Source organism: Zophobas morio, unplaced genomic scaffold (genome assembly GCF_036711695.1).
Source record: "Zophobas morio isolate AGI-343-1 ecotype UQ-CSIRO unplaced genomic scaffold, CSIRO_AGI_Zmor_V1 ptg000379l, whole genome shotgun sequence".
Taxonomy (NCBI): Eukaryota; Metazoa; Arthropoda; class Insecta; order Coleoptera; family Tenebrionidae; genus Zophobas; species Zophobas morio.
The window spans coordinates 404,401-424,265 of NW_026972483.1; the positions used below are offsets into that span (position 1 = coordinate 404,401).

A 19,865-nucleotide genomic window follows, 5' to 3' on the forward strand; every position below is an offset into this window, starting at 1 on the left:
AAAAACTACGGTTTTGCTGCATAACTGTTTCAAGTAAGCAGAATAACTTTTTTTGATTATCGGGTGATTCAGTTAGAGTTATAAATATTGTTCCTGCTTAGGACAAAGTTAAATCAGTTTTTACTGCATAAACATCCCTTCAGAATTAAAAATATGATTGTTGGTTAATACGTAAAGTCTAAACTCGTAAGCAAAACCGATAAGTGGTAACAGGAAATTGCTCATTTCGCACTATATTAAAAAAATATTAAGTCCAACTTTTTTAAGGCAATAAACAGACAACGGAATTTTATTACTAAAAGTCGTATATCCGCCTGTTCCGTTTAACTCAGGAAAAGCCGTGTTTTGATCGAAAACCATAATAAAGATGGGCCTCAAGTAATACTTCCAGCCAAATATTAAATTATTAACTCCCATGGGCAGTAAATAAATTGTCTAAGTTATCCAAAGTATAAACCGTCAACTATATTATACTTATTGCTATAGCTAACTACTCTTCTGTTTTTGTTAAATCCCAGAAAATTATAAACAGTTTCGACCGTAGATTTAAATGTAATCTCGTTCCATTAAAAACTCCTTGCAAAAATCTCATTTTTATAAACATTCTCTACAAAAAAAACTTTAGCAAAACTTTTATAGTGATGTGAATTCGTAGGGCATCAATTTTCTTTAAATTTTTAAATATGAATTAATAGAGTAAATGTGTATCTACTTGGGCTAAATTCTGCAATTATTTAAAGAAAAATTTCAAAACCGCTCATAAATTTTTATTAAAAAAAAAAAGAGAAACCTTATTATATAAACTGTTCTTTTTTTTTCAAGTAATAATTCAAATATTACTTTTTAAGAGAATTTTCACTTTTATTTGGCCTGCATTATTCAAAGTTAATATTTAAAACATTAATAAAATTCTAAACGCTCGCCTTGTGCTCCCGCTCGAAAATAAAGATGAATTTGATTTTAATTGTACAGGCGCATTCTCAATTTTTTTAGATAAATTTTCTTTATTTGCTTCTCTGTAGAATCTCTTATTATTATAAAATTCGAATTTCTCTTCCGCTGTCGTAGAATTAAATTCACTTCTGCCTAACGAAACTTTATTAATTTGCCTATTAACTCCCGTCTCTCTTCTTAATTTTGCTTTCATAGTAATATTAAGTTTCTCAAGCCTTTTCACTTTTCCGATAAGTTCCATATATCTAAAAAATATTTAATTATAAATTTTATATTTTTGAAAAAATAAACACTTTTCTTCATATTCTTCTTCTTTTATTAGCGCGGCATCCTTTGCTTTTGCACTATTATTTTCAAGTTCTTTTGTAAACTGTTAATAAATTTAGTAAATTTTCATAAAGCTCAACGCAAACCTTCAACTTTTCTCGCCAGTCTCTCTTCTTTGCTCTTCAGATCTTCAAATCGTTCTTTTAAATTCTCTATAAAAGTTTCGCTTTCCTTATTGGCGCAATTCAAATCAGTAATCGCTGATTCAAGTTTTCTGTTCACTTTTATGCTTTCGCTGTACTTTTCTTGCTCTTGCAGAAGTTCTTCTTTAAGCCTGTTGATATGTGTTATATATATTATGATTTTAGCACATAACTAATCTCAATTCGTTATTAATTTAATTAATTTTTAAACTTTCCTTTGTGTCAGTTTTTGCAGTTCGTCTTTCTGCAATTCAAGATTATCTCTAAGAATTTTAGCTTGAGAGAGTCTACTAGTAGATTCAGTTATCTCTATAAAAAAAGAATCTCTTTGGTTAACAACTTTCTCCATTTCCGCCTATTAAATTAAGAAACTAACGAAGGTTTAATAATTTCTTTATATAAAATTTCATTCCTTTAAAGTCTCAAGCTTTTCATAACTTTGCTTTAATTCTTTCTTCATCTCCATTACTTCCGTAGAATATCCAATAACTTCGGCCTCTTTCGCAGAGAGGCTCTCTTTAAGCGCATTTTCGGCTGTTTGCAGATCATTCAATCTTTTACAAAAGGTCGCGCATTCTTATAACAAATAAATTAAAAAAAAACAAATTTATAAAAAAGATTTATTAAATAGAAATTTACTGGAGGCATTGCAGAGGGCTTCAACTTCTTTTAGTCTTTCTAGTTCCTAAAAAAAAAATTATAAATTAGGAGCACAAAATTTATGCACCAACCAGGAAGCAATAATACAACAAGCAGCAAATCGAGGAACGCACCGAATACAAGGAAAAGCGCTCCGCCTTAGCAGTGTCGTATTGGCTCTGAAGTTCTTTAAGTTTTTCCTCTGCAAGCAAAAGTTGTTGGGCATTTTCGTCAACCGTTTCTTGTAGTATAGTATACTCCTGTTGAAGATTTTCGTGCTTTATGGAAATGCTCTCGTTGGCTATTAGTTAATGCATAAATATTGAAATGTTAAAGAAAAATAATAACAAAATAATTTAGTGAAACACAAAAAAATCACTGGCACCCAAAAAAAATTTATTATGAAACTTGAAATTTTTTAAATTTTTCTGTTATCTATTGCCATTTCTGTTTTAATTCTACTTTAATTTGAACAAAAAAATTTTATATACGACTTTATTAAAATTAAATTTATATAAATGGATGTATTTATAATATTTAAGCTAAAAATATGCATAAAAAAATATAAATGTCATTAAAAAGATATCAGCATAATACAATCGAATATAGATTTCACTTAAAAATGAGTACCAGCATGATATTTTTCAAGTTCTTGCAACGTGTCACTGAGAAGAGACTTGAGGTGATCGTACTCAACTTTGGAATCAGAGCAACGTTGCTCTAAATTACAAATAATCTTCCAAAAAATTAAATAAAATAATAAATAAATAAAGTTAAGTTAACTTCATTTTTTTTAATAAGTTCTTCATCAAGTTTTTTATATATATTTATAGTTTCTAAAAGTTTATTGGCTTCTTCAGTTTTCTTATCAGCCAATTGATTTGCTAAACTTAATTTTAAATTCAGATCATCTAAAAGTTTGAGAAAATACTCTTTTTTAATCAATAAATAAAAGAAAAAAAGATACACAAATCCTTCTCAGCCGCTTCAAAGGCGCTTTGCTTACTACAAACTTCGAATTTTAACTGATCCAATTTTTTATTACTTTCGTCTTCGCGTGCAAGAGCACCTGCTAACTGCTCGTGGAGATTTTTATTTTCGTGCTTTAAAGCGTTTTTTCCTGTATATTATATGTTATTATTATTACGTATAATTATTAATATTATAAAAACCTTCCACTTCAGTTTGTAGCCGTATAAATTCATTAGATTTAGTCTCCAAGAGAGAATCTAACGAACTAATACGAAATTCAGCTTCGAGGAGCTGATGGTTAAGTGCTCCACATTCGCGGTCTTTCGTTTCGAGCATCTTTTTATCACCCCGCGACAAGTAAAAAAAAAAAAAGAAAAAAATATTCATAAAATAGCCAACAAAAACAAAAAGTTCCGCTATAACTAAATAGGAATAAAAGCGATGTCACCTCTTTTAGCTTTTCAAGCTGCTCGCTGAGACTCTCAACTGCACCCAGCAAAGTTTCTTGCTCGTTTATTTTTTCAAGTAAAAATTTTATCTCATTTTTTTCTTCCTGTAAAGACGAGCACCTTTCTAGTGTTGCCTCTGCTTCGCGCAGTCGTTCTTCATTATTACTATTTTTTTCATTCACTATTTTAAAAAAATCTTCTATATTTTCCCGCTGAAAAGAAATAGTCAATATCATTATTATTCCATAAAGGAGCTTGTTGCCTGCTCCTGAAGTTTTCTCACTTCCAGATTTTTTTCTTTAATAATTGTTTCTGCTACTGTAAGTTCTTCATTTAGTTTTTCTATAAATTATTTTTTTATATTAGTATTATTGTAATTATAAATGTTAGCAAAATAGTGTTTTATTGAAAATATATACATATATACTATTAATACCAGTTGTTAACTCATAAGACCTTTGAAACTCAAGGAACTTCTTCTCCTTTTATAAAAGAGAATATTATGAAGAATAATAAGAAAAGATTATATTAAAACCATTTCAAGAGAAGTCCAAGCCCGGACATCATACTGGCTTTGTAGAGTCGCAAGAGAAATTTCAAGAGCTTCCCGCTCTAATGATATTATAAACGGATTAAATAACGGCCCAAAAAATATACAACTTTAATATTTTATAATTATAGTAATCGTATCATTGAAGATGTTTCATTTATCTAAAAATTATTACAATTAGTTTTTATAATAGTAATGGTCAATAGTAAAAGTATAACAAAATAAAAATCCATAATCAGTTGTCAACCGTCATTTCCCTGAGAAAGCAAATCTTCTAAATAAGTACACTTCCCCTGCAACTTTAATAAATGCTCTTTTAAAACTGAGCAATAGTTATCCATTGACAAGAATAATGTCTACAATTATATTATACATAAAGATATCAAAAATTTTATGTTAAACAATAATATAAACAATATACGAAGAAACAAACATCTAAATGATATAATAAAGTTCAAAAAAATATAGTAAATAAATAAAATATAAATAATACATTTGCATACATATAGGTAATTGACACAAAAATAAATAGAAACTGTAAATTTATAAAATATTAGTGCGGTATAAAAAAAATTGTGATATTTTATAATTTTTAAAATAAAATAAAGTATTTTTTATTAATTTTTATGTCAAGGAAAGACAAGTATTTATTATTAATAAATAAATGAATACATTAGAATTAGTAAATATAGTCTGTAAAATAATTTGTTAAAAATAACTTAACGTGTAGTAATGAAAACTGAATATCTCCAACTATCAGTTAATGATAACAAAAAGTAATAACAGAACAAAATATTATATAGAAAAAATTAAAAATTTAATTTATTTATCTGTACAAAAACCCGAATATAAAACTTTTATATAAATCTCTAATTTCTGTTAATGTACGTATGAAAGTTATATCATTAATGTGTAACGTTCAAATTTACTCACAAAATAAATAAGTTCCTTTTTTTTACCGTATAAACAGCCTATGATTTAATAAATTACCCCGAAAAATAAAGAGAAAAAATCTTAATGATAACAATGTAACGGCAAACTATATGATAATTAGTTAAAAAATGTGAATAACATTATAATATATCTTTGTTGAAAAAAAATGGTTTATGAAAATAAATTTAATTATTGTTTTTACTACTAATATATATATATATATTACTTAAAATTAGCGTTCATAATATTTTCATCATAATAAATTTATATTTAGTGCTTAATTGGTCAGTTTTACATTACTGTGCCCATTAGTAATGCTACTATGAACTGTTTTTTAGTAAAAGTAACCCTGATAACTACTAAAAAACTCTTTTTGCATGTGCTCGAGCCAAGTATTGTATAAATTTTAAGGCATATTAACAATCCATTTTGTTAATAAGCCCAAATAAATCCTAAAATCGACCAAAAATATGATAGGTCTTCAAATTTTGTAAATATTTACCAACATGAAAAGTTTAATACTCTGCAACATATACAATTAGTAGTATATCTAAAAAGCTAAATAATTATTTAACAATTAATACATCTTATTAAATCTAAAAAAAACACAACACCCATTACTTTTTAATGGTTGCATGTATATACAAGGAGTAGGAGAAAAAAAGTTTATTATCACAATTTTATATTAAAAACATTAAAACAGTAAACAGAGAAAACTTATAACTTTGTGCAATCATAATTACAGAAGCCTTACCGAATCACAGATGCCGTTTTGAGAAAAACTTGTTTTAAGTTCAACAATCTTAAATAATAATAATAGCTTTACTAAATAATAGTTATATAAATGAATTAAAAAATATCAAAATAAAACAATGTAAAAGTAAATTATAAATATACTACAAAAATAATAATATATTATATAAAAATATATTTAGTAACCGCCGCTTGTAGTTGTGAAAAAATAACTGCAGAGTTAAAAATAGTTTCATCCTTTAGTAGTTCTGTCTGTTTAGTTTCTAAAGCCCCTTTTCTTGCTTGTTTTAAAAAAAGTAAACTAAAGCATTACTATAAAGTATATAAAAGTTAAACATAATATATTCTTAATATAATAAATAATAAAATTTACTAAAGTGTTTAGATAGTAAAGAGATCACTTATTTTATAGGTTAAATTCTATTGAAATAAATGACTAAAAAATTGTTGCATATTTAAAAAATAATTCTTAGTATATTTGATAATAAAATTCATTAATATAATAAATAAAGAATTAAATTTATAAATAACTAGGTAATATTTTATAATAAAATAAGTTATATACAACTGCTTTGAGGTAAAAAAAATTGATAAATTTTTTATAAAAATTTTATTTTCAAAACTGGTACAAATATACAAACACTTTCAGTAAAAAAGTAAACAACAAAAGATATATGGAATAAAGTGCCACGTTCGTTAAATATCTTTATAAGTATATCCACGGAAATTTATATAAAAGTAGTCCCGCTTAAAAGTATTTAACATTTTAAAAAAAATTCCATGTAAATTTTATATTGTAATAATAAATTTATAAAAAATAAAAATGTTGAACTATAATTATGATTTAGTATCCATTTTATATAAAATGTTTATATTGGAACAATTATATATTCGTTATATTATAATCGAACTTTAAAAGTAATTATATAAAAATTACTGAATATTGTTAGCCAATAACAAGCTTCAACTTTAAAATATATGAAAAAAAAATTTAATGATTCAATAACTTTGAAGTATTTTTTATTATATATTTGTAAAAATGTAAACAAAAGTTTATGAAGCCAACAACAGTGTTTCACAAAAGATGTAATAAAAATCATATCATAAAAAAGGCGTATTAACAATTTTAAAGAAAAAACCATAAAACTAAATAAATATGGTATTCTTATTTTATATAGAAAAACTACTTTTATCAATTTCAGATAATTGAATTTTCTCTTTAAGAGCGCAAATAATCATTTCCCTGTAATAATGATGTTGATGATAATGATAATAATATCTTAATAACAATACTTCTCTTCCATTAGAATTTTTAAGTCCGCCGCATGTTTTTCATTATCTTCAAACGATTTTAACAACGATAACTTCTCATTTTTAAGAGACTCAAACTAATGCAAATTAATTCTTATATTTACTATTAAATTTTTATATAATCTACTTATTTTCCTTTTAGTATATATATGTATTAAATATATATTTTTAAAAAAAAAGTATGAAACTACTTCTCCCTGAATAGTCTCAAATTCCGAAGTTTTTCTCGCGAGATCTTCCGTCTTTATAAAAATTTCAAAGCATTATTAATAACTTTTAAATACTTGAAGGTATAATAAAATTATTAAAAATTTATTTATTTCCTTCAATTTATTTTCTATTACTTATAATATATAATAAATAATAATAAATATTAGTGTGCACTTATATTTATATTATTATAATGAATAACTTTTTTACTAGTTACTAATAAACTTATAGATTAATAATATTATTCCTGTCCGCTATAAAAAAAATGCTTCCACTAGCTAGTTTACGCAAGCATGTTTTATTATTCGTTTATTTTAAACAACGAAGTAATAAATAAATAAATAATATTATTACTAAAATGCTTATTTTATTTTCCAGTAACGTTTGATTATTTATTAAATTCTCTTTCGCCTCGCGTAGCTTAATTAGATCAGCTTCTAAAGTTTGCGCAAATTCCAATTCTGATAAATATTATCATATAAAAGCCTTCAACATTAATAACAATAAAAATAATAAAAATTATTAAAAAAAGTAAAAAATGTATTTTATAATAATATCAAAACACAGATATATAATAAATTATAACTAATAATTTTTAAGTTTAAGCACAAGTACCATTAAAATTACTATAAAAAACAATATAACTATGAGAATATTTTAAAACAATATTTAAATTCTAAAATTACAAATTAAAAGGTTAGTATAGAAAGCTAGTAAGTTTATAATATTAGTTAAGTAGATCATAATATATTAAACAAAAATAAATTTTAATAAAAGTGAAATTTGTTTTAATAAAAAATTATAAGTAATTTAAAAAAATGGAAAAATTATAAGCAATTATAAAATTGATAAGGCAATATATTATTAAAGTAATATTATATAAAAAATAAATTGATTTGTATAAATTTATAATAATTTGATTAAGTATTTTTTATAAAAAAAAATTTCTTACCACAAACTTTAAATTCCAAACTTTCTTTTTGTTTTAAAAGTATTTCATGCTCCTCTCCAAAACTTTTTAGCGTATTAAGAGCATTAGCCAACTCAACGGAAGCTCAAAAATAAAAAAGGAAAATAAAATTATAAAATACATCGAAAAAAATAAAAATTATAAAAAGATATCTGAAGTAATTAAAGTAAAATCAGAATACATGTCATAATTATGTTATTATAATATAATAACTATTGGAAATTTTGTTAATGAATTTAAAAAAAATTGCTATAAAATTGAAAAATTATTAACTAATATATTTTAGCAAATAGAATTATTTTGTACAATTCAAATGTAAATGTAAATTTAACTATAATAATATTAAATTAAATCTTCATATCAAACTATTGTTTTTTTGTAAATATAAAATAAAGCTACTTAATAAAATATATATACTAATTAAAAACTGATAAATCGTTAATAAACAATAATTTTAAAGAAATAAGATTTTTAAAAATGTTAACAAATTAGTTAAAAAAGTTTTATACAAAAAAACATAAATTTCACCTTTATACTTAACTTCTTTTGCTTCAACGTTTTTTTCTTTAATAAGTTGTTCTAAGTGTAAAATTTTTCCTTCTTTATAGTCAATCTTATTTAAAAAATATAAGAAACCCGTACTTTTTTGAAATTTTTTTTAATTTTAAGCTTAGTAAATAATAACTCTTTATCAAATCAATCCAAGACCTGCTCCTGAATTATTAAAAATATTCTTTTACATTTTTCCAAGTCACTTAAAAGAGAAAAAATTTTATTCTTTGGTAGGTCCTCTAAACTAAAAAAAAGACGCTGTAATTTAGTACTTTAAATATTGAGTACTAAAAAATCAAAATATATAGGTAAAAAATTAAAAAAAAAAAAACCTTTTCATTTTTATATTTATATTCCAAAAAGTAGCTTCTCATTCGCCTTAAAATGAGTATTTCGAGTGTTTCGCCCAGAAAGCAATATAAAAAATATCTATTTATTTACCAATTTCTTAAAGCAACTTTTTATTTCTTTTAGTAAAAGTTGGACCCTATATAATAATTTTTAAAAGTGTATAGTAGTGTTTGCAGTTAAAACTTTTAAGTACCTTCTAACGCCTTTAATAAGATTATATCAACAAACACAGTGCAAACAGAAATTTATTGGAGGGCCAACTCTGAGGGCACTACTACAATTTTATAAAGTTACCACGTGCTTGCTATAAACGTTAAGCTCACCAGTTTAACAATGGAAATCCAGTTACTTTAGTTTAGTAATATTTAGAATAGGGTGTGACTACATAGTTTGCTTGTTTAACTGTAAGTAATTATGGAATATGAGTTTAGGTAAAAGTTTTTTTTTTTATTATGTAAATTTACTTACAACAGAAAAATATTTCTTGTTTAGTATCACTCTTGTCATTTTGGGTTGTAATACAATCAAAATCTTAGTAGTTACTACTATTCCAGTTAGAAAAATGGTTTGTATTCAGCCTATTTAGAGCTATTAAAGATTTTTTAAAAATTTTATCGAAAGGACGGCGTAACTGAAGTGTTATAAGCCTTTATTTTTATTTAATGGCGTTAGCTAAGGTCTGAATCAATGTTTTACGACACGAATTACATAATTGACGGACTGGTTTAAATTTAGAATTAGAAAAAACGAGTTACATAGTATTTCCCATATCATAGGGATGTGCGATATTAAAAAACTTGAACAAAAAGTGGGTTGTGCCAGAAAGTTAGCAAATATGGATGCGAAAATAAGTTACCAACCATTAGACCATTTTGTTAAGAAAATACTAACGGTAATAAGCTTAAAGTTATATAAAACAATTGTGTAATATGAAGGTTGTACCATTCCGGCAAGAATGGAAATTTGCTTACACTGTTTTAAAAGTCTGCGAAACTTTCGGTGTACTTTAGCTCTTAGATTCAAAAGTGTATAGATGAAATAATATTTAATCAGTTATAGTTCGCAAAGGCTTTTGTGAAGCGGCTAATGCGCGAATATAAGTAAAACATGCAAGCTATGAAAAATACGAAATTCCCTTGAAGGTGAATTGGAAGTGAAATGGAATTAGGCAGCCTTATTTTAATTTTAAACTATTAGGGTATGTATATTACATAGAATTTTGATTCGGAAAGCTTTTAAGCAGCTTGAAAAAAAATAAGAATTAGAGATTTTATGTAAAAAATAAGCGTTGTGAAAGCAAAGAAATTACAAGCAAGATTTATAGTATATTCCTATTCTACTCATGTGCATCGCTGTATTCCTGTTTCTCCTTGTTATAGTTTTTTAAGTATCGGAGTGTATCTTTACAAAGAACCAATATAGAGTACATGGGGCTCCGTTAAAACGTTTTCTATATAAGATGGTACTAGAGGGGTATAGTAACCGAACAAAATTAATTTTGTTGTTATCTAATTATTTTTTTCTAGTAAATAAATATGACTCTCTAAATTTGATAATAAAGAAACTCTAAAAACTATAATTTTATAAGACTTTTCTCAAAAGTATTCTACTTAATCTAGGAGAAACCTTCCCCTCATGAACGAGCAAAGGTGAACAAACTATGTTGTAAAGGAGGGCCTTCGAATTAATAACCCGAATATATAGAAGAATGTTATAAACTATTTTTAATAAAGTTTACTTTTTTTTCTACAAACACACAAAAAAGATATTCTGATAAGGCAGATTATAAACTCGTAAATTTCCTCTCGTAAAAAGGTCAATATTGTGTTAAAAAAAAGCCTTCTAAGTAAAATCTTAACTCAGTAAATTTTTTAATAAAAGAATACCTTTATACTACCAACTACACATAAGATAGATTAACAGCTAAATTAATGGTATTAAAAGTAAATGCAGAATAAACAAAGTTTAAGATTAAAAAAATCCTTTTTAACTGAGAATTTATAGAATATAAAAAAGAATTATCGACGATGGGTGTAACTATTAATAAAAATAAATAGTTTTAGCCGCTGTAAATCTTAAAAAAGTTAACGACTAAAAAATTTTACTCAAGAAGACAAGAAAAAGTAAAACTCCTTTTCAATTAAGTTTACCATGAAAATAATAAGAATTTGTAATTTTATTTAAAACTGGTATGATTAATAAAAAATTAAATCTTCAACCGCGTATATAAATTAAACCAAAGAAAAGTTATTTTCCAAATCATTGGTCCCATTTTGATGAGCGGGTAACTAAGCGCCGCCTATTAGTAGAACTCCGACTGCGGCTCCTTTTTTTCCTTAAACTGTAAAAATTTATGTAAAAAATTAATAATGATGATCCAATAAAAAAGTTAGTCAACCTAGAATCGCCCAAAGCAGAAACGGTGGCTAAACTTTGATTTCGAGGAGACCGAGACCGAGCCTCGTGTATTTTTTTATAACTTTGGATCGTAGTTAAAAAAAATTTCAAAAATAGCAAAAAATTCTTACTTGCTTCTACGTGAAGATCTCGATCGTGATCTTTGCCGCAGACTGGGTCTTCTTTTCGAATAAGATCTGCTTCGATGTCTTCGGCTGTACAGGCCTTATAGGAAAAGTTATTGGCAATAGGAAAAAAAGGAGAATGAAATAATTTATGTAATAAAATAAATTATAAATATTAAATTGTTAACAAGTGGACTTAAAAAAAAAGAGCACCATCTTCGGGAGGGGACGGCGTGCGATACTGCATATACCCACGCCCGCGTATGAGCCGTCCAGATTTTGAAATACGACAACTCTCATAATTATTTTTCTTCTTATCTAAAGTAAAACAAAGCTACTTAAGAAAAAGCAAAATTTATAATTGAACTTATTATAAATAAAATTATCAAAAATTTTTGCTATTAAAAAAACTACCTTGAAAAAAATTTGCAATAATTTAAGAAACAACGTAAGAATAAAAATGAGTAAAACTTTCCTTGTATGAAGATTTATAATATTATGTATTAAACTATAAATTAATTAAAAAATATATACAAAATCACAATAAAAATTATAAAAAAAAAGATTCCAGCAACCTTTTCTAGCAGTGCTTGGATCTTCATTTTCTTTAACTTCCTCTAAGTTAATATTTTGCAACTTTTCATTTTTATTATCATCTTTCTTGTGATCGACTGCCTTTTTTTTTTTCTTTAAATTTCGTTTTACAACCTTTTCATCTTCAGAGGAGCCTAACGAAAAAGTAGTGTTATTAATAAAAAAAAAAAGAAAGGAATTAAATTTACTTTCAGAAGCGGACTTTATCTTAGATTTTGAAGATTGCTTTAAATTTTCTTTGGATGGTAATTTTTTTACAAGTTCGCCTAACAAAAAATAAAATTTAAAGATAAAATTATCATTCTAAGCTAGAATTAATTAAAAAAGTACCGCATTTCATAATAGTAATCCTTGAAAAGGGTGCATCAGTAGAATCGGTGTCGACATCTTCAATAAGTTTCACTACATCCTGCCCCCGAATTACTTTACCAAAAACCACGTGTTTTCTTAAAAATATTTTATTTAAAAAACCACGGAGAAAAGATCTTCTTGCTTACCCATTAAGATGATTAGCAGGCTGAGTAGTTATAAAAAATTGGCTTCCGTTGGTATTTGGGCCTCTATTTGCCATGGAAAGTAAAAAGGGCTCGTCGTGTTTAAGTAAAAAATTTTCATCTGTAAGGGGATTGACAAGTATTTTCTTATAATACATGTTTTTAAAAAAACGTGACAAACCAAAAAAAGAAAAAAAACTGTAATAATAATGATAATAACAATTTTTGTAACGCAGGAAGTAACAATAAAAAGTTCAACCATCAAATGCACCGCCGAAAATAGACATGGAAGGCCCAGTCCCGTTTCCACTCAGAATATCACCACCTTAAGTAAAATAATAGTTGTCTATAGAAACCAAGCGGCTTAATAAGATTAAAACCTTGTAACATAAAATTTTTTATAATTCTATGAATTTTCACGCCTTTATAGCTAAGACGGCCATCTTTTTCGCCTAAAAATAAACAAAATAAGATAAAAGAATTTCTTATAACAACAAAAACTAACAGCAGACAAACCGGTGCACAAGCAACGGAAGTTTTCGGCTGTCTTAGGAACAACCTGTGAGAATAATTCCATAATAATCCTTCCAACTTTTTAAAAAATTTTTTAAAGGTCATAATTTTTATTTGGGAAACAAAAAAGTTATGTATACCAGGCTTCCCATCGATCCTATATAATATTTAACATAAAGAAACTTACTAAGCAGTTATATTAATATTACAAGTACCCCATGTCAAAGAAGCAGCGGTAATTATGAGCCATAAGGAGAAATACTTAATCAAACTACTGTTTTTATTGAAAGCCTCGAGCTGAGTAAATGCAAATGTTTTATTGTAACTACCGTCGGTTGCTAAGGGGTATTGTATAGCGAGAACGTGTCGCATGGGAGGACGCAGACAATCTTTACTCTTTCTCTTTTAACTATCTAGGTCGATACTTATAGCGCACACATAAAAAGGTATTTATATTGGGCCTTAATGTTAAAAAATATTTAATTGTATTTTTATTAGGAACTTGCTTGCTAGTGTTAACACTAAGAATAAATATTTTAAGTGTTTTTTTTTATTACGCTCCTCTATTTTTTTATATTTTTTATAATCGTTAACCCAAGTAGCGGTTCTGTGCGACATGGCAATCCGTAATTGAGCACTCTTGGCCTACAGACCTTTAGAAGCATCTCGCAAGACTCACAAACCTCGGTTCTTCACCAGACCGCCCAGAACTTCGAAGTATGGAGATTATGGCCGGTGCCGCAGCCCACCAAGCGACAGGCCTTTCTTGTCGTGATAAGCTGAACGTACACTTTTATTTTCTATGTCTTACATAATATTTCGTTTAAATAAAATGACAGTTGAGGTTTAATGATTCCCGTAGTAAAATCAAATGCTAATAAAATAAAGTGGGTTTTTTTTTGGTGATGTTATTTTTCGCATCAAAAGCACAACGCACAATTGCGACGTCGTGTAACAAGATAGGCTAGAAGACAAAGTCGTTGCCTATGTGCTGGAATAGTATTGTCAAAAAGTGAGGTTTCTAGGGGCTGTCAGTGTTTTTTGAGGCTACCTGCGAGATTTCACGCTCGCTAAAAATACAGGTATTTAGGTAAGCCCTAAGTACATCGTGAAGTCCACGTGAGGGCGGCTAATCACACCTGGAAGAAACTATCCGTACCAAAGAAGGCTTGCCTTTTTGGTCGGATAAAGCTGTCAGATCGCCTGAATTTTTTTTGTTAGAATTTATTACTTTAGTGGTAGTTCCGGCTAACTTGCCAATCATTGACTTAAAACTTATGGACCGGTAAAGGTTTGACCAAGAAGTTGGTCGAGATCCGGTTCTTCATATTAAAAGGAGGCAGGGTAATATTGTAATTGACAGTCGTTGCTTCAGAAATCTCATTGAAATGCTACAATAACTAAAAACTTCTCGCTTAACAAAGCTTTGACGATTGTCTACGTCTCATATATGATGGTAGGCTTGAGCGCGTTCGGTGGTGATATTCAAAACTTCTTCCTCATATCTAGGGTAGTTAGATTTAGGGCCAGTATTTTTGCTGCGACTCCTAAGCCTTCCGGTTGAAGCGTTGGGTATTTCCTTTTTTAACTTTAGAAAGGGAGGTGGGGCGTTACATAACTTCACCTAGAGCCGATGCTTCGGATTGCAAGCGTTATTACTGCCTCTTTATTTGAGATGTGTCACCTTGAAAAATCTGGTTAAGTTTAATAATTTTTAAAAAATCGTGTAAAGTCCTCGATGCCTTCCTTTCGGTCGCCTAGTTTGAGCATTATTAACAGTGTATAGAGCGCCTCAATTCCCATAGAAAGTAAATATTCTTGGGAGCAGCGAGTTAGCACAGCATTGTCTTAGCAGTGCCCGTTAAACACCGCATTCGACAGCCCTAGGCAAGATTTTTACTTAGATTTCACTTTAAGTAAGGCGGAACAGTCTTATGATATAAACAGCCGGGAAGAAGGGCTGAAGTTGGACTAAGCTAAGTACAGTAGACACAAATCCCGCAGACCACCCTTTTAACGTGCAGCGTATATGTGCTTTGTAAAAACGGCATCCTTCCCTCCCGAGTTTGCGTTGGCTTTGTAAGCATTACAATGAAAACACATAAAAAGCGTATTAAAGTCAGATATTTGAGCTAAAGATTAACTGTAAGCTGGTGGTGTATTATGAATTTTGTCAAATTGTGTATAGGCCACAACTTCTTTTAGGGGGCGCCATTAGTAAGTTAAGTGCGTTTAAAATATGGGTGGCACAAGTAGTTTTACTTAAGTTTTTTTGTGCTTTTTCACAGAAATCTGAAAAATAACTTGTTGTCTTCTGACTATCTTTTGTTTTACCACAGATGCTCACGTTAACGCACGCAAGTACAAAGGATTCGAGTAAAGTCACTATTAAAGATAGTTTATATAAAAATAAAACTATTAATTTTAATGCTCAAGTTTTATACTTCGCTGTCCTCTCACTTTAATCTTTCATGTTTTAAATTAATTTTTCGTAAAACTAGCAAATAATTTTCGGTAACATCTATTATGAAGCGTTAAGTCAAGATACTACTACTAACTAAATGTTGTTACATTCGAATAGTAAAGATGCTTCGTTTAAGGAGTGACGGCCAAATATAAAATTTGAATATATAAATCTGTTTAACTTTTTCAGACTAAAAATTGAATGTTTTAAGTAACACCAACCAATAACTCTAGCTTAGTGGGCAATGACTGTTATTGTAAAAATAACTACCTAATCGCTAGTTTGCGTCTTGAGCGGGGGAGGTACAATAGCTAAAGTTAATTTAAATCGTGGCTAATTCGCTCTTTAAAAATTAAAACCGCAGTCCATACTATGCCTGAAACTAAGCAGCCTAGTTTTACAGCCGGTTTCCTCCGGAAAAAGCGTCCTCGTTTCGCATCATGTTGGGTGCCTTTTAAAAAATTTCAGCTTGATCCCCATCTATTGTTTCTCACAGCAACACTATCGCTACCTACAGACGTCTTAAAGAACGCTAATCGATCATTAACAGATGCTTCTTTCCGCGCCAGACGTCTTAAATTTATTTACATTAATAGCATATGCTGAAGGCAATATATATAAATAAAATTGCTTTAATACAAGCTTAAACCTAATTTGTAGGTCATCATACCTACAAGAGCTTTATAATAAGATGTTTCTTGATTCTATCGAGCATCATAAATTACCATCTATAAGTAATAATTAAAATGACTGCGTTAAAATAATTGTTCTTCACCTCATTTATCCTAATGGCGTTGACCAGTTATACTTACGCTCGTGCACGTGGGAAATGGAACGGTAGCTTTCAAGATTTTAGTTATGAATAATCTTAATGAGGTGATTTTAAGTTTTTATAGAGCATTGCTGTTATTCACGTCTTCCTTTTTTTATAGTCGTATCCTTCCTTAATAAGAAATAATTTGAAAAATCAGTACAGTTGTGGTAGATGTGGGTACTACTTATCTCGTATTACACTATTAAAGTCTGCTTGACCGTAATGGGATTCTAACTTTTTCTACAAAATTTTAGTTTAGGTTTGTGGGATAAGGATGACTTAGTTTTTCATAGTCATGCCAACAATCAGGTACTGACTAGGCGCAGCTTTTTTTATTTGTTTATTGTATAGTTTTAATTACATATTTTACTTCTCTTGACTATTTTTTCACATAACAAGAACTTTCTAATGCTTTTGTTAATTTTTTATAGCACTGCATGACCATCTTTGTTATTCTTTTATTAGTTTTGCACTTCCTTCTTTACTAAGCCCATGGAGTGGATGCATATTCCGCTAGGTCTTATTTCAGGAAAACTTTTTTGCCCCAAATGCCACTATCGTTTAGGGTCCTTTCATATGGCTGGTAATTTCTTTCTATTAGTTTTAAGATGTTGTTTAAATAATTTTTAGGCATTCAATGTTCGTGTGGAAGTTGGGTCAGCCCAGGTTATCAACTTCATCAAAAAAAAGTCCGTTGGTAAGTGGATATGGGTGACCGTTATATTAATCTTAAAAGTTTTAGTAGGACTCTAGCAAAATTGCAATAGACAGCTTGACAAGTCATCGTTCCTCTTCTTATTGGATTTTTAAGACTTTGATTTGCTTTACTAAGATTACATTGGAAGTTAGTTTAAGTTTTTACAAAAGCTTGTCCCCTGCTATTGGAAAGTATTTAATATAAGCACCTATGCTTTTTTAATTTCTTGTTAGTCCCTTTTTGTAAGCGAGTCACCATTTCAGCCTTAAATGGTTGGTTACTACTATAATTTTTACTAAGAAAAATAATTTTTTTTTTTCGGATAATAAAATAAATATTTTTAGAAACGCTTCTTTTCGACTGTTACACTTTTGCTTTTTGAATGTCTAATTCGATTTTTTCCTAAATATTCAAATATTATCAAGTTAAGGTTTGGATAGGTTAGCACATATTTTTTTATTGCTTGTTATGGTATATTACAAATTTTAAAATCATTTTTCAAGACTTTTTTTGATTATAATAATGGGTTGCTGGGCGTTTCCTTGTGGGAGTTACCTTCATCCTTTAGTCTATATGCAGGACCACTTTTCAACCTTTTAGCGATTTTGACTTAGTAATTCACTTTACATTGAAGAGCTTATTTGTAAAAGGCGCAAGAAGGCCAGGCCTTTAGCAATTAGTAAAATTGTTGAACTAGAATCTCGAGACTTTCGAAGCACACTTTCAAGAAATAAACTGCTTCCTTTAATTTCTTTGACAACACTTTGACAAAGGACAATTGCGTTTTAACCTGAAAATAAAGATTTTAAGTCCCCATAATTAAAGGTAGAGAGGTCCTCCTCGCAATCTTTAAAAAAGTCACTTTTTTTGCTATATTCCTGCACTGGCAAGGTAGACCTTCATTATCGGCTAGAACACAGAAATGTACTTAAAAGGACAAACTTCTCTTATTTTTCCTGTGTGGTCCATTTTTCCTGTGTGGTCCATTGCCTTCTTCGGAAGCCTCCACCATAAAAGTTTAGATTGAATCTATGAATGACTAGCTTGGCATTAATAAAAAGTGTGGATTCTATAGAGTTAATTAGTTTCATTACTTCTTACTGAGATGGAAATAGGAAAAACTCCGCATAAGTTGTTACGCTAAGGATTATAAGCCCGTAAGCTCGCTTTCCTACTTAGGAATTAAAGGAACTGTGTTACTTTTTTTAAGCCTGCCCAATTTTTTTAATGATAAATACCTTATTTCAGCCACTTTCTTGCTTAACTAAATTTAAATTGGTGGAAAACACAACTCGCGCTTGACCATAAAAAAAAAAAGTCCACTGTTTCGGTTTCTTGAGACATTTAAAAAGCTTTTGAGGGGTATGGCGCAAAAGTTTTATACACAAAATAGTGCATTTTTTTCCCGCTTATTTGATATGAATTATAGTTATTTTTTAGCAGTAAGTACTTTATGTCTCGTAGAGAAGCAGTGTAGGACTTTTTAACTACCCGCTGCCGAGGTCCTTCAGCACTCCTTAGTTACTTTATACTCTCCTTATTCGTATTTGATACACCCTTCCCTTTCTGCTCAAACTTTGTTGGCGTTGCATGGCAGGTACACAAATACAGTAGCTCAAAATCTTTACCTCCTTAGTTATATTTTCCAAGCCGTTTATAATTTTTGAATATAGGTTAGAAAGTGGGTGAGTGATTAAAAATATTTTTTAAAGAGACAACATCATGCTCAAATTTAAGAAAAGAAAGAGAAGAGTACTTAAAGATTTTCTTCAGAACTCCCATACCTAGAATACTAACTTAGGTGTAATACTCGGAGCCATACATTAATTACCTGACTAAGAAAATTAAAACTACGCACGCTTTATATCCGCTAACATGCAAACATATTGCCCTTAACTTTCATAACATAATTATCTGCAGAGTTACTTTCGGCCGGTAATGATTACACATCGGTAGCTTGTGCCTATTCCTCGATCTTCAATATAGATAAATTGCAACTAAACAAAACAATTTTTAAAGGTAGTTTATAGAAGCTCTTCAGAGTTTTTAAACTTTAAAACCTTTTTAAAATAACTAAGTAAGACATATGTAAAGCACAGATTCACAAACGTGACCGAGACAAAAGCGCATGTAAAAGAAGTAAACGTGACTAACTTAAATATGGCAATTTGCGCAAAGAAATATGAACTGGGATCATCCTTTAAAAATCTCGGAGGCCCTTTTAATTTTAAAAACAGTTATCAAGGAGTTTGTCTTTAAATTACTTTTCTTCACAAGTACCTTTGTTAACAAGTCAGTTAGCATGTCGTTGCTGCAACGAATTCTAGACTATGTGCCCTTTAGCTAAAACATCTTTTAAGTATCGATATAACACTTACAGCACATACCGACGCAATATAGATTGCGTGTTTATTATAAATATTTATAGTTAAACAATTTTGCGAAAAGCCCAGTTCTTGCGTTAGAGCTTGAAGCTATCTAACGTGATATAATTTATTCGCCTTCTCTCAAGGAGAGGGATAGTTCTTTAATTTTTATAATTTGGAACAGTCATTTATTAATGTAATAACGCTGGCCCCGCTTTTAATATCATGTTCGGAGACAAACCCGTGTCATTGTATAATTCTATTTTTAAGTTAGATTGCTTCTCAGT

At 28.6% G+C, this 19,865-nt stretch overlaps 3 protein-coding genes and 1 long non-coding RNA gene across 7 annotated transcripts; 1 reads left to right on the forward strand and 3 right to left on the reverse strand.

Annotated features, from left to right (window-relative positions):
* Positions 1-936: 936 nt before the first annotated feature.
* On the reverse strand, positions 937-1,575 carry LOC135120442 (uncharacterized). The gene is made up of 3 exons (XR_010278612.1): positions 1,368-1,575; positions 1,248-1,314; positions 937-1,199 (listed from the first exon to the last, which is right to left on the reverse strand). It is a non-coding gene; the product is annotated as an uncharacterized LOC135120442 (long non-coding RNA).
* Positions 1,576-1,830: 255 nt separating this feature from the next.
* LOC135120382 (kinesin-related protein 4-like) lies at positions 1,831-8,754 on the reverse strand. The gene is made up of 20 exons (XM_064044682.1): positions 8,740-8,754; positions 8,194-8,295; positions 7,596-7,702; positions 7,223-7,273; positions 7,014-7,108; positions 6,908-6,963; positions 5,907-6,001; positions 5,722-5,769; positions 4,282-4,390; positions 4,020-4,096; positions 3,921-3,966; positions 3,747-3,826; positions 3,484-3,696; positions 3,236-3,371; positions 3,031-3,183; positions 2,847-2,974; positions 2,694-2,799; positions 2,198-2,364; positions 2,064-2,109; positions 1,831-2,000 (listed from the first exon to the last, which is right to left on the reverse strand). The coding sequence occupies exons 5-20, from the start codon at positions 7,022-7,024 to the stop codon at positions 1,831-1,833; spliced, it is 1,641 nt and encodes a 546-aa protein (XP_063900752.1). The 5' UTR covers positions 7,025-7,108; positions 7,223-7,273; positions 7,596-7,702; positions 8,194-8,295; positions 8,740-8,754.
* Positions 8,755-11,331: 2,577 nt separating this feature from the next.
* Positions 11,332-13,537, reverse strand: LOC135120433 (uncharacterized). Of its 2 annotated transcripts, XM_064044747.1 has the most exons (13): positions 13,453-13,537; positions 13,378-13,394; positions 13,241-13,315; positions 13,105-13,176; positions 12,984-13,049; positions 12,728-12,845; positions 12,561-12,676; positions 12,419-12,496; positions 12,212-12,364; positions 11,850-11,954; positions 11,643-11,736; positions 11,513-11,593; positions 11,332-11,455 (listed from the first exon to the last, which is right to left on the reverse strand). In XM_064044747.1, the coding sequence occupies exons 1-13, from the start codon at positions 13,485-13,487 to the stop codon at positions 11,374-11,376; spliced, it is 1,092 nt and encodes a 363-aa protein (XP_063900817.1). In that variant the 5' UTR covers positions 13,488-13,537; the 3' UTR covers positions 11,332-11,373. The 2 variants fall into 2 exon arrangements, with proteins under 2 accessions (XP_063900817.1, XP_063900818.1); XM_064044748.1 differs by lacking the exon at positions 13,453-13,537 and having other exon boundaries at positions 13,230-13,315; positions 13,378-13,388.
* A 3,081-nt stretch (positions 13,538-16,618) lies between these two features.
* On the forward strand, positions 16,619-17,444 carry LOC135120443 (dual specificity protein phosphatase 12-like). Of its 3 annotated transcripts, XM_064044755.1 has the most exons (5): positions 16,638-16,706; positions 16,770-16,824; positions 16,981-17,098; positions 17,146-17,212; positions 17,261-17,444. In XM_064044755.1, the coding sequence occupies exons 1-5, from the start codon at positions 16,687-16,689 to the stop codon at positions 17,280-17,282; spliced, it is 282 nt and encodes a 93-aa protein (XP_063900825.1). In that variant the 5' UTR covers positions 16,638-16,686; the 3' UTR covers positions 17,283-17,444. The 3 variants fall into 3 exon arrangements, 1 of the variants encoding a protein (XP_063900825.1); XR_010278613.1 differs by having other exon boundaries at positions 16,619-16,692; positions 17,146-17,444; XR_010278614.1 differs by having other exon boundaries at positions 16,619-16,692; positions 16,981-17,081; positions 17,146-17,444.
* The last annotated feature ends 2,421 nt before the right edge of the window (positions 17,445-19,865 follow it).

Bases quoted from the DNA above. Each gene is read 5' to 3' on its own strand.
- LOC135120433 (XM_064044747.1), bottom strand. From the start codon at position 13,487: ATGGCTCATAATTACCGCTGCTTCTTTGACATGGG. The intron at 13,050-13,104 runs GTTTTAATCTTA...ATTTTACTTAAG, and splicing joins AAAAAATTTTATGTTACAAG to GTGGTGATATTCTGAGTGGA. The intron at 11,737-11,849 runs GTGCTCTTTTTT...TTTTCCTATAAG, and splicing joins GCCGTCCCCTCCCGAAGATG to GCCTGTACAGCCGAAGACAT.
- LOC135120382 (XM_064044682.1), bottom strand. The intron at 5,770-5,906 runs GTTACTAAATAT...TTATTATTTAAG, and splicing joins TTTCACAACTACAAGCGGCG to ATTGTTGAACTTAAAACAAG. The intron at 4,391-5,721 runs GTAAGGCTTCTG...ATATAATTGTAG, and splicing joins AAAACGGCATCTGTGATTCG to ACATTATTCTTGTCAATGGA.
- LOC135120443 (XM_064044755.1), top strand. From the start codon at position 16,687: ATGTGGGTACTACTTATCTC. The intron at 16,707-16,769 runs GTATTACACTAT...ACAAAATTTTAG, and splicing joins ATGTGGGTACTACTTATCTC to TTTAGGTTTGTGGGATAAGG. The intron at 16,825-16,980 runs GTACTGACTAGG...TTCTTTTATTAG, and splicing joins ATAGTCATGCCAACAATCAG to TTTTGCACTTCCTTCTTTAC.